The sequence below is a fragment of the Perca flavescens genome, chromosome 20, assembly GCF_004354835.1.
Source record: "Perca flavescens isolate YP-PL-M2 chromosome 20, PFLA_1.0, whole genome shotgun sequence".
Taxonomy (NCBI): domain Eukaryota; kingdom Metazoa; phylum Chordata; class Actinopteri; order Perciformes; family Percidae; genus Perca; species Perca flavescens.
The window spans coordinates 27,164,541-27,178,594 of NC_041350.1; the positions used below are offsets into that span (position 1 = coordinate 27,164,541).

General features: G+C 41.7%; 1 protein-coding gene across 1 annotated transcript in view; it reads left to right on the plus strand.

Moving 5' to 3' along the window:
- Window positions 1–14,054, plus strand: part of gfra4a (GDNF family receptor alpha 4a) — a 385,676-nt gene that overhangs the window by 282,190 nt on the left and 89,432 nt on the right. The window contains exons 5-6 of the mRNA XM_028565152.1: window positions 1,064–1,345; window positions 2,809–2,889. Of these exons, the coding sequence (XP_028420953.1) occupies window positions 1,064–1,345; window positions 2,809–2,889 (363 nt within the window). The remainder of the gene's footprint in view (window positions 1–1,063; window positions 1,346–2,808; window positions 2,890–14,054) is intronic.

Sequence of the window (14,054 nt, forward strand, 5' to 3'; positions counted from 1 at the left end):
GATAAAATGCAATGGTATATTACGTGTAGCAAGCCTAAACATTAATTCCCGACATGTTTCTATCTGTCAGCAGCTCGGACACACTGCTGTCCGCGCTGACGTACCGTCACCTGTTTGGACACAGATGCTGTCCGTACCGTCTCTGGTTCTGGCTCTGACCCCGGGAACAGAGACGGGACAGCACCACGCAGCGTAATAACAAGGTGTTATGTCCACCTTGCAAATGTATCGGTCTCTGCAGTCATCTCAACCATCGAATACAGCAACAGGACATAACACTCGGGCTTTTTTTTCCTGTGAAGAAATGTTTCGGGGTGTTGGGGAATTCTTCAAAAAACAAAACGCCACTAAATGTTGCGTTAAAATGCGCTGTAATTTTGAATTTCACAAAATCAACAAACATGGCCCTAACCAACTGCTCAATATGTGGTACTGGTACGGGAGGGACACATGCTGAATAAGAACAGATGTATTGTAATGTTTCCAGTTGTTTAATGGAAAGAAACAACTTAATATTATATAAATAGTATAGATTTTAATTTCTTCCCATATCAGTTTAGTTGACCTTTCAATTTCAAATCACTGCATCACTGTTTTTTTGGAGGGAAACAGGCCCACTTCTTTATTATCTTTATTGGCAAGAGATTTGAAACATTACAGTAAATAACAGTAACAAACTAAAAAATAAAAAAAACAGTTGGAGACAGATTCACTTTCTCTCCATCATTCATGCAGTCCTGCTGATGAATTTATTTCAGCCCTGTTTCGATGTGGCCATTTTGAGTCTTGTATAATTCCGTTTTTCTTGCAGTTGGGCTTCTTGTACTCAAGATACGTAGGCAAGGCATGGCAGCTTTATTGATATAGCACATTCCAGCAACAACGCAATTCAAAGTGCTTTACACAACTATGTGTGAGTTATCCATTAAGATTTCTTCAATAAATGTTATGTTCTACTGAAGCTTCACTGAACAAGTGTACAGAAAACCGATCCCTAGACCAGTCTCCTTCTAAGATTTCACAACGTGACACTAACCTGTCCTCTCTCTGTCTCGTCCTGCAGGAGTCCCACGTCTGGCGCTCTCTTCAGGCGGGAGGGACTGCCTGCGCGCCGGAGACACCTGCTCCAGCGACGACACCTGCAGCCCGCGACTGCGCACCCTCCGGCAGTGTGTGGCGGGGGACGGCAGCGTGAAGCTGGGGCCCGGGGCGCGGAACCAGTGTGAGAACGCCATGACGGCGCTGCTGTCCACTCCTTTGCACGGCTGCCAATGTAAAAGAGGCATGAAGAAAGAGAAGAACTGCCTGAGTATCTACTGGAGTCTGCATCAGTCAGTGCTGCACGGTAAGAACCAGCATTAACAAACACAATCTGATGGTTCTGCTCCCGAAAGGTGGGCGAGCAGGTACAGTGTGTTTTCAGGATTATCAAGTGTGTGCCTCCCATTACACATGAATTAGGCTTCCACCTCCAGAGAGCTCAACAGTTAATTCCAGGCTGAAATAAAAACAGTGATTATTGTGTAAAGAATAGTTAAAACTGAGGCTCTGATTCCTTTTGTTCCACCCACACTCATTTTATTTTCTCATTTTTGTGCTTATTCCAAATGCTTTGCACTACCAGTGTCATTAACTTCATTGGACCCCATTATTTGTGTAACATTTACATTCAAATGTAGGCATTCAGCATATTTCATATTTCTAGATTTAAAACAACTGAAACAAGTGCAACAGTATAACAAGATTGACAACATTATGACTATCCTGCAAGTCAAGTGCAAATGTAAAAAATACATGACATGGCAAAAATACTCACTTCCCATACTCAAGTAGAAGTACAGATTTACTTACAGATACTTTAAAAAAATACTCTGGTAAAAGTAGAAGTACTGATTTACTCAAGTAAAAGTAACAAAGTACAGGTTTGTAAATTAACTTAAAGTATAAAAGTAAAAGTAGCCTTGCGAATGACAACCATTTTTTATGCAAAGCTACCTGGACCGCACAAATGTTACTAGAGTGCAAGCTGAGAAACTTCAGTGGACATGGAAAAAATGCTCTTTATGTGCCATTGCCTACATTCTAAAACATCACATATATGATTATTAGTGACTGGGACAGGTTAATAAGATTCTGACTGACAAGATATTAATTCAGTTTTGATTCTGTGAGAATTCGAAATGGGAGGGAGAGCTGAGCCCTGAGGGGAACGTAATTAATTGGGAGACAGTTTGGGACATTTCCCACTGTTCCAAGAACCCAAATTACCAGCAGATCCACATCAACATATGCCATAGGACATATTGGACTCCTCAGAAGAGATACGTCTCTAAAGCCATTCCTACTCTCTATTACACAGTCTGTCAACCTGAACAAACTGGAACTTTCCTACACATGGTCTGAGAGTGTGAACATGAGTTCTGGAATAAAACAACATCAATAATATCTGATGTGATATAATGTCGAATTCCTACTGACCCGATTGTACCAAAATCTTTGCTAAAGCTGATTTCCATAATACTGGTTGGTCATCTGGTCTCTGCTCTGCTACTTGACAGGGCACATTTTCACCCAAAGGTCCCCTAACAGGTTAATCCAGCCATGGATGAATTCTTTCATGGATGAATTATTTTTGTCTATGCTTTGTAACGTTTTATGTAACTTTTATGATATATAGTGAGTGTTTGTGTCAGTGTTTCAGGGGGACAATGAAAAGACAAATTCTGCATTCAAAAGAAGAAGAAAAGAACAGCGTTATTTTTGGGTTGTCATGACAACAGAACTAAGCTCTCTCCTCTGTGTTGGCAGGACTCAGCCTAGTGGATAACTACCCGTATGAACCAGAGGAGAGGGGCTCCGACTACGTCCGTCTGGCCTCCATTGCTGCAGGTAAGTGTGCCGGCTGCCACTGCTACCAGTGTTTCTCTGCTTCTGCCTTCAGTTACTCCAACTGAGTAGGGAGAAACAAGTTATTAAGACAATCAAAAGCATCTATTTTTCAAAAAAAAAAACTAAGTAGGTCCCAACCAATGTGTCAATGAAAAGAGTAAATGGAGAGGTTATCCTGCATCATTTTGACGGAGTAGACAGGTGTATGCATGTTGGTTTGCAAAGTGTTTGATGAGTAACAACCCACACTTCTTTCACTTCTGTCTTGCCTCTGAGCCTTTGGGCAGGCCGCAGGGCTGGTATGTGCTGCTGTTAGCCTCCAAGGCACAGATTAATTACCTATTTACTTTGATAAGGAGAGAGAGAGAGAGAGAGAGAGAGAAAGAGAGAGAGAGAGACAGAGAGTGTGAAGAGCAGAAAGAAACACAAAGAAAGAAAGTCATGGTGAGAGGGAGAATGAGATGGAGGAAGCCAAAAAATGAAAATGGAAGACAGACTAAGCTGTTTTGTTTACACAAACAAGACAATATTTTCCTGTTGGAGGGTTGGAAGAGAGAGAGACTGCACACAAATGAGGAGAGGACATAAAGTCAACTGTTTTCTCCGACGGCAATTACAAACTGGATGAGTGAAGCTGAGGTTGAGAATCTGCAAAACTTAAATAATGACTTAAATAAAGTGATTAGTATGGAAGGCATTCATGCATATGACATACAGTATAATGATAAATGTTCCACATTCACACAAACATAAGTTTAAACAAGTGGATAATTACAGCTCAAAGGAAGGACACATCTTAATTTAAACATTTTAAAGGTCCCACGGCATGGAAATTTCACTTTCTGAGGTTTTTAAACATTAATATGCCTTCCCCCAGCCTGTCTATGGTCCCCCAGTGGCTAGAAATGGTGATAGGTGTAAACCGAGCCCTGGGTATCCTGCTCTGCCTTTGAGAAAATGACAGCTTAGATGGGCCGACCTGGAATCTTCTCCTTATGAGGAGCAAGGTTACCTCTTCTTTCTTTGTTTTTCCCGCCTAGAGAATTTGGCCCACCCATGAGAGAGAGAGAAAGACATCATGGCTTTCAAACGAGCAAAGTGGCAGATGGTCAAGGCTCCCACCCTCCACCTTGCCCCCCCCACTTTCTCCTCCTCAATAGCTACAGACACTACTGCTCTAAAGCCAACCAGCAGCCATCGCATTCAATGCAAACGGACAAGGTTAAACGGACCTGTTGAAAACCGCAAACAGTGAAAGGACAAAGCTAACGTTATTACTCACTTGTCCATCAGGACGAGAGCCCTCAGCTTTCATTCCTTTGAAACCACGGAGGTTTCTGCAGCGTTGAAAAGACTCAACGATGTTAACAAGGCTCTTTCTCCTTTCCTAGTCATACAACTTCTTTTTTCATTTGTGTTCTTCAGTCCTTTTCCTCTTTCGCTTTTTCTCTGCCAACTCTCCTTGATTACTCCTGGCCAGACGGCACATTCACATGCTGCCCCCCGGGGCTGTGTGTATGAACACCGGATTTCTTTTCCGCGCACTGAATTTGACAAAAAGTGTATTGGATCGCTTACTGCACCTTTTTAAATAAAGTGTTTTTCCAACATTAAGAACTAAAACTAAACCTAAAAATGAGGAACAAAAATCTTTTTTTTTTTTTTTAAATGACCCCTTCACTATGTTAATATTGTATAAGGACACCTATGCAAAATGAGTGAAGGGTAAGGTTAAAATTGTAATTATACTTTTATATTGGAAATATGAATATTTCACAAAATAAATCCTCTAATTTTTCTACTACTGGACAATTAATTGCATGTGGGGTGTTTTTCTGCAACATATATGGTGTCATTTTAGAGTATAATACTGAGCGGCTCAGGAGAGAATAAGTGGAAGCTTAATGTTTTTTTTGTTTTGTTTTTAAACTAGATAAGCAGTGATTTCTTATTTACCATGGGGTCACGTGTATCCTCGTGATATTAAAGTTGCACAAGGTAGTTTTGTGTGTTGGCAGCTCCTAATGGCAATAAAGGATCAGTGTCAAATACAACTTTCATGACTTCAAACCTGAAGTAATGCAAGCTGACATTAGCAAACAGCACATGCTTTTTTTTATACCACAGGGCCAAGAAAGGCACATTATTTAACAGTGGTTTTAGGCCAGTTCAGGAGACAGTTTGCATAATAGCCCTGAAGGTAAATTCAGGTTGTGTTCAGGTTATGAAACAGTTTACACTAACACAGCTTTACATGGAGTCCATTAAACTTTAAGGCACAAATCTGAAATCTGTTATTTGCCCGCAGCACTTTAAAAACTGCATGTGCTCACCAGCAAGTTAAAGAATGATTCTGGTTTATTACAACTTGGATCTGAATTACTTACGTTTGACCATCATTTTTTTCTGATTATGATAATTTTGTACTCACTGAAGTAATTATTGAGATCTGGGAATGCAGTGACATGTCTAAAATGAAGATGTTAAACCCCTAGCTTAACCAGACTTATTTGGAAGAGAGAACTAAGGAGATTTAAACCCAAATATCCAATCACCTATCACAGTTTACAGACTCCCCTCTTTGTTCAATTTTGACCCACTGTACTCTTAGTTGTTGTACATGCACAGTTTTATTGTGCAATGAGGGAACATTTCTTACCTTGCACCACAGTTGGATTCTCGCAACATCACAAGATCACACAAACATCGCAGGATCGCATATCACACGAAAATCCATCTTGTCAGGCTTCAAGTAGTCTCGCATTGCCAGACCTTCCTCCACAGCGCTGCGGAGGAATGTCTGGCTAGTCCACACAACATTCCGAAGATGGGACACAAATGTGCTCTGGTTTATTGCCATTTCTTTAAACCAATCACAGTGGTCTTGGGTGGCGCTAGGCGCTGGACGCAGCAAAGTAGTTTTAGTCGTGCAACAGAAAACTCAGATTGGACAGATAGTCTAGCTAGCTGTCTGGATTTACCCTGCAGAGATCTGAGAAGCAGTTAACCATAGTCCTCAGAAATCCACCAGAGTTTAGAATGACAACACAAAGAAAGAGGAAGGTGAGGGACATCCAGCGGAACCTCCGGCAGCACCTGAACAATCCCGTAAATGAAATGTCATTGATATTGACTAGGCTTCAAGTAATGCGTTTGTGTCTAAACTACCAGCTCACCAAACCAATCGGCGTCCATGGTGGTTTAGGTGTGTGTGGCGGCCGCGACTGTTCATTCAAAACAAGAATGGCGGACGTGATAGACAGATGGTCCATCAAATCACCTGCTTTTTTAAAGTGCTTGTCCTTTCCCACACAGTTTCCAATGACAGCTTCTCAGATGGTTCTGTGTTAACAAACCATCCAACACTGGCGTGTCATAATAATATAGTTTTTTTCAGCAGTCTTTTATAACGGAAGTGAATAGGAGAAATCTTTAAACCCTCTTCAAACCTACTCCATTATTGAAGTTCTACTGCTTCAGCATACTTTCTGCTTCCTACATCATTTGAACTTTGAACATTGAACAAAATTCGATGACTTAAGCCCTTGTTATTTTTATTCCATGGCAAGTATCTACTTTTTTTACATACTTACAGCTAGAAACATGTGCAGTGGGTTTGGCAGGTTGATAGCTTTTCGATTTATGTTAATTATATAAGCAGCAATCACACATATTTACTTTTACTAGAATGTACAAGAGTACATTCTAGTTTTCTATGTGCTTGTTGAGCATAATGGAGTGAGAACACAGATAAACTGTCCGTGTGCGTGTGAGACAGTTTGTGTATATGATTTGGAATATACCATAAGAAAAATAACTTCACAATTCAGATTCAGTGGACATCCTTTGTAACATGCTTGATAATAGTTTTTTGTGACCTCATGCATAAGCTCCTTGTTAAAGTGACACTGCTTGTTTTAGGCTGCTTTGAATTACAGCAGCACCAGACCTGCGCTGTACCACCTCCTCGTAAATTTCACTCCAGCAACTCCACGGGAGGTCAAAGTTGACATCCATGCCATGCATCTCGACAAGTCGACTGCCAAAACAACAAAGATGTGATTAATGGATGTTTGTCCGCCCTTATAGCATCTCTCCCTCAAACAGAGTAATGACCCTTTTCAAAGACGCAAGCTGGAGCCACGGCTCATCATATTTTGAGGAGTATTCAAACAACGGAGTACTTCACCCTTTACCAATTCATCAGTTAACCAAAGTGAAGTCAGTGGTATTAAGTGCCTCTGTTTAAACAGATTGGATGTTTTTAATGCATCGTTGGCCTCTAAGAGCGGTAGAAATTGTGTTTCCTTGTTTTCTACTTCATGCACCTTGGTTATAAGACAAATATCAACAGTTTTGTTTGTTTTTCTCTAATGCAACAAATTGGTCACAGCAGCTTTTAAGGTAATTTAGGTAGGCTTTAAGGGTAATCAGGATCTGAAATAGATTTTGAGGGTGATGTGCAGAGCTTTGATTCATGGGTGTTAACATGCAGATTAGGGGAACAAAGACTCTTAAAGGAAATCTGTTTTTTGAGTATCAAACACTCATCTCGAGGAGACTCTAGTTAATCTAATCTAATCTAGTTATATTAGAAACAATCCAGTGCCATGGCAAAAAAAGTATTCTGTAGCATAAGCCACTTCTATGCTGTAGACCAGTGTGTTCACTATATTCCAAACAGTGGTCACTGGCAGATGTATGGACAGGGCTCAACACTAACTTTATAAAGTGGTTGTCGGCATGGCAACCAGGCATCAGCTTTTGGTTGCCGAAATTGACAATACAGTTTCCATGTTTTAAACTGCCTATATTTGGAGCACTTAATTTCTTATGTAACCATACCACACATTTGAATGATGAAACAATGAGATAATGGCTTGGAATATAATTTCACATCCCTCTCAAATAGGGGTGCCATGGATCATAAAACTCACGGATCGGATCACGGTTTTGAGTCACAGATTGGATCAATTTTCAGATCAGCACAAAAAAGGGGGAATTTAAATGATTATTAAATATGTAATAACAATAACTTTTAACAATAATTACTTCTTTCACCAGTAGATTGCTGATAGATGAGAAAAGGGTATTTTACAATAACTTTGAATGCACCACAAGGTTTACCAGTTTTAAGTAAACGCAAGATTTTTTCCAGTCTGTTTTGTTTTTCTGACAACAGCAGTGACCATAGTGCTAGTTTGTGTCTGCTAGCTCATAGCTTTAGCGGCAAACGGTTGTACGTCCCACTGTTGGAATCCTCTCCAGTGAAATACAGTCACATTTAACACCGTTTAACGGTCAGCATTTTAACCGTGTTGAATCCAGTTGCTACTGTAGCTAACGGTAGGCTAATGTTACCTGCTGCAAAGTGTAACGTGTTATTAGTGTTTACTAGCGTGACAGGCAGCGATGTTTCTGTTGCCTCTAATGTCTGTTTGGGAGCATCAGAGAGCAGCACAGACATTTATGTGGCAACGAAATCCGTGTTGCTTTTTCGTCTGGTAGATACCGTGCACCAGTGCCATATTAGCACCAGATTTTAATGCGCTATTAACATGAACAGAAAATTGTGTTGCCTGTATGTTTTCACGGCAAACACGCATGTGTGAAAAGCGGTCGCACAACAGCTGAAATGTGTTGCGCACAAATGTAGTGTTTAAACTTTACAGAGACAACCAAATATGATTAGACAAAACTGATTTTATTCTTCAGCTATGGGGAGGTGCAAGTTAAGCAATACTTGGCTTATAAAAAAACTAATTTAGGACTTGTAATAAAGGTTTTAAATGTCATTCATAATGGTCTTAAACAAGTCTTAAAGGTCCCATGGCATGAAAATTTCACTTTATGAAGTTTTTTAACATTAATATGCGTTCCCCCAGCCTGTCTATTGTCCCCCAGTGGCTAGAAATGGTAATAGGTGTAAACCGAGCTCTGGGTATCCTGCTCTGCCTTTGAGAAAATGAAAGCTCAGATCGGCCGATCTGGAATCTTCTCCTTATGAGGTCATAAGGAGCAAGGTTACCTCCCTTGTCTCTGCTTTGCTTGCCCAGAGAATTTGGCCCACCCATGAGAGAGAGACATGGCTTTCAAACGAGCAAAGTGGCAGTTGGTCAAGGCCACACCCCCACCCTCCACCTTGCCCCGCCCTCTCTCATCTTCAATAGCATTTAAAGCTACAGACACAGAAATGGCACATTCTAAGGAAAGCTCATTGTGGGACTGGCTCTAGTGGCTCTCTAATTCTGTACCAAGGCTGAATTTTGGGAACAAGACTTCAGATACAGTATTAGGGGACCACAGCATCCAAAAAGCAGCATGTCATGGGTCCTTTAAAAAGTCTTGACTTGGTGAAACCTGCAGAAACTCTGCTACTGAGTACAGCTGTACAGATTACAGCTGTACTCCTTCATACAGGACTTCAACTACAGAACCACCTCTGAAGGTGTGTCACAGTATCTGTAAGAGCCATATTGATACTTATAAGTTTTAGTAGTTTTCCTTTTAAAACATTTTGTGATGCTCCTTTAGGGATACAGGTGATAACCCTAGGCAGACTAGGTTAAGCAGCCCATGGAGCTAAACAGTTTTTAGACCATACAATAGAGAAGAATCTTGTAACTTTGTTTTTACTTTTTTAGTAAAGTTTTTTCGAGAACAGAAGTTACTGCCGAAGATTCTTGTGTGTCAAACTTAAAAGCCAAGAAGACTGCTTAATAGTGGTGGTAAACTGCATTGAGAAGGATTGCCGCTACATGAGAGAGTCAAAAAACTCGGTTCTCGATGGAAAGAAGAACGGATTAATGTGGATTAAAGCCGTTTCTGGATCGATGAGGAATTAACGCAAGCCTTCATAGCGGATGAAAGTAAGTCTATGGACGCTTTGCAACACGATGTCAACCGCTAAGTAAGCTAACACAAGGAAAGCTAACGTACTGGAGTCGGATAGTCTGCCTTAATTGCCTTGTTAAGCACGTGCTTGTTGTATCATGTCGGAGCTGCCCAGCGCAGATGTGGATGCATTTCATTGGGACGGATTTTGGATATCAGCTGCTTGAGAAACGCAATGTGCTTGTGAAAACACTGTAGAACATTGGCTTTTCTTTGGAGGACGCACTGTTTTCAGCTGAATCTGAGTCCAGTGGTTTGTGCTGTGGTCATGGATGAAACTGATCAAAAGAGGGCACCAAAGCCCACACAACAAGCAAAGGATGATAAAATAAGCAGGCTTATTGGATCCAGAAGAGGAAAGTTATCTCAGCTTACAGGCATGATGAAACACATTGAAAATTTGAAACTTGATGATTCAAACATGGATGTAGTGGAAGAGATGCTTCACAATAGTTTCCACAAATCATATGTTGAGTTTGAAGATATCAATGCTGCAGTCATTGCATTAATGGATGAAGATGAAGGACAAGCCGAGCATATCTCAAGTTGCTAAAAGCAGTAGATGTAGCAAAAAGAATTCTTCAGTTGCTTCATCATCAACAACTGGGCCCTCAGCACGGAGGAAAGAAGAAGCAGAGCATGCTGCATTGTTGGCGCGTTCAGCAGCTTTAAAAAAGAAGCAAGCACTGGAGATTGAAAAGCTGCAGCTGAAAGCTAAAATGGAACAGCTTGAACTTGATACAGCAATTGCAGAATCTAACGCAAAGCTTGAGGTGTTTAAGGAATATGACAGTGTTAAAGGAAGCACCCCTAACGATGTACCATGGATGCGCCCAAGAGGTAGACCTAAAGAAGAGAGTGATGGTGCTTTGCTGACCTCCAATGCTGCTGCCGGAGGACAAGAATCATATGTTCCTGGCTTGTTGGCACAGTCTTCACCAGACACACAACAAAATGAACCTTGTGGCAAGAGACACACACAGGTAACAAGCACTGAAAGAGGACTGGTTGAAGTCATGCAAAAGCAAAATGCTATTACTGAGATGCTTTTAAAGCAACAGACGAGGTCCTATCTTCCTTCTAAAAACATTCCAGCTTTTAAAGGAGACCCTCTCACTTACAAATCCTTCATCAGGGCCTTCGATCATGCTGTGGATAGAAAAACTGACAGCTATCAGGACAAGTTGTACTACTTGGAGCAGTATACCAGTGGGGAGCCGCAGGAGCTTGTTCGTAGCTGTGAGCATATGTCACCTGACAGAGGCTACCGTGAGGCCAGAAAGCTACTCCAGAGGCAATATGGTGATGAGTTGAAGATAGCAAATGATTACATGGATAAAGCCTTGAAATGGCCTCAGATCAAACCAGAAGACGGTAAAGCAATAAGCGCTTATGCTCTCTTCCTGATTGGTTGTTGGAATGCGATGAATGATATTGAATTCATAGAAGAAATGGATAACCCTACTAATATGAGAGTTGTTATTTCAAAGCTTCCCTATACGATAAGAGAGAGATGGAGAACAACTGCATTTGAGGTCCGTGAGGCAGGAAGAGGACGAGCAAGGTTTTCTCACCTAGTCGACTTCATTAATCGGCAAGCCAAAGTAACTTTGGACCCTCTTTTTGGAGATGTTATAGAAGGTTCGCAAACCACCAAAGGTAAAGAAAAGGAGACAAAAGAGAAAAATCTCAGGAAGACCGGACAAAGAGAAAGCACTTTTGCTACAAGTGTACAGGACACAACCATGGAGGCAACAGCAAGGAAAAACAGCTCTGTAAAAGGTGTTGTAACAGCCTTTCACAAACCCTGCCTGTTTTGCCAGAAGAATCATGCTCTTTCTGTCTGCAATAAAATTAAAGAGCTGACAAACATGGAACGGATAGACTTCCTGAAATCTAGAGGCCTGTGTTTTGGATGCCTTACCTTTGGGCACCTTAGTAAAACTTGCAAAAAGAGACTCAAGTGTCAGATTTGTTCCCAGTCTCATCCAGACATACTTCATGTCAAGACAGAGGAAACAGTGGTTCAGAAAAGACAAAAGAAAACAACACTGAGAATGACATGGTTTCTAGTGCATATGTGTCGTTCGGTCAAGAGTCATGTGGAAACACTGGGCCTGGAGAAGTGGAATGTGTGCTCGCTGTTGTACCAGTTAAGCTCAAGTCTAGGAAGAGTGAGAGATATGTGGAAACATACGCCTTTATAGATCCTGGTAGTACAGCAACATTTTGCACTGAAGACATTCAGAGGAAACTAAATCTCAAAGGAAAGAGCACTAGGGTTGGGTATTGTTTGGTTTTTTTTCGATTCCGGTGCTAAATCGATACTTTTAAAACGGTGCTGGTGCATCATTGACAAAGGCTACGCTGAGGAGATACCAGCCGAGCAGCTCAGCCGCAATGACGGCCGTGTGTGGTACATCCCCCACCACGGGGTGTATCACCCCAAGATGAAGAAAATGAGAGTGGTCTTTGATTGCACGGCTACATACCAGGGTGTCTCACTAAATGAACAGTTACTCCAAGGACCAGACCTCACTAACAACCTCATTGGCGTCCTATTGAGGTTCAGAGAGCATCCAGTGGCGCTGATGGCAGATGTGGAGTCTATGTTTTACCAGGTGAAGATCCCGAAGGAAGATGCAGATCTACTGCGGTTTCTGTGGTGGCCAAATGGTGACCTTAACCGTGACGCCAAAGTGTTCAGGATGAATGTACACCTCTTCGGTGCTACGTCTTCACCCAGTTGTGCCTCCTACACACTGAGAAAAACTGCAGAGGATGCAAAAGAGATTATGAGTGTAGAGGCAGTGGACTCTGTGCTAAGACACTTTTATGTTGACTGCCTTAAAGCAGTGGAAATAAGTGAGGAAGCAATCAGCCTGGTACAAGAACTCACCGCCTTATGTGCTAGGGGAGGTTTCCGTCTCACCAAGTGGGTGAGTAACAGTAAGAGAGTCTTGGCATCTATTCCAGACAACGAAAGAGCACCTGAAGTTAAAGATCTGGACATAAGACACAATACCCTCCCAATGGAGCGTGCACTTGGTGTGCAATGGTGCACAGAAACTGACAAGTTCAACTTCCAGATAAACATGCAAAACAAGCCTGTCACCAGATGTGGCATCCTGTCCACAGTAAGTTCTGTCTTTGACCCCCTCGGCTTCTTAGCACCACTCATATTGCCAGCAAAACTCATCTTGCGCGACCTGTGCAAAGGGAAACATGGTTGGGACGAAAAGATTGAAGGCGTACATGCAAAAAGATGGCATGAATGGTTGGCAGATTTGGAGAGTTTGGCAGAGTTCAGCGTACCCAGATGTATCAAAACGGAAGAGTTTGGATCCAAACAGTCAGCACAGTTGCATTATTTTGCTGATGCTAGTGAGGACGGATATGCTACTGCTTCCTACATATTGCTTACCAGCCATGAAAACAAGAAACAATGTTCCCTCCTCATCGGGAAATCAAGAGTGACTCCCTTAAAACACGTCACAATACCAAGACTGGAGCTGACTGCTGCAGTCGTGGCAGTAAGAATGGACAGAGTGTTGACACAGGAGCTTAAGATCCCATTGCAAGAATCAGTCTTCTGGATTGATAGCACTACAGTGCTCAGATATCTGTCAAATGAAAGTGCTCGCTTCAAAACCTTTGTAGCAAACAGAGTCACTACAATAAGGGATCATTCTCATCCTACCCAGTGGTGCTATGTGAACTCAGAGCTAAATCCAACGGATCAGGGCTCTCGAGGAGTCAAAGTGAGGAAGTTCCTGCAGAACAAAGTCTGGATACATGGTCCCGATTTCTTGCTGGAACCTGAAAGTGAGTGGCCAAAACAACTGGATAAAAAATGTTTGACCACAGAAGAAGACCCAGAAATCAAAACATGTGCTAGAGTGATCATGACCGGCACACAAGAGAACTATGACACAATCAACAAGCTTACTGCTTACTACTCAACATGGCAATGACTAAAAAGGGCTGTTGCATGGTTTCTCAGACTAAAGGAGACACTAATGCTACTGAAAAACAAGAGAAAGGAGCTTGAAACAACAGTCAGTCAGTCTGAGAACAGTCCTGAAAACCAGAACAAGCTCATTGCACAGAGCATGAAGAAGTTCAAATCAACATTTCAGCAGCATCCGTTGTCACTTGAAGAGCTAGTTCAAGCAGAAAAAGAGTTAGTACGGATAAGTCAGAAACAAGACTACATGGAAGAATCTGTGCTCTAAGTGAACATGCTCCAATCAAGAAAAAGAGCCAGATCT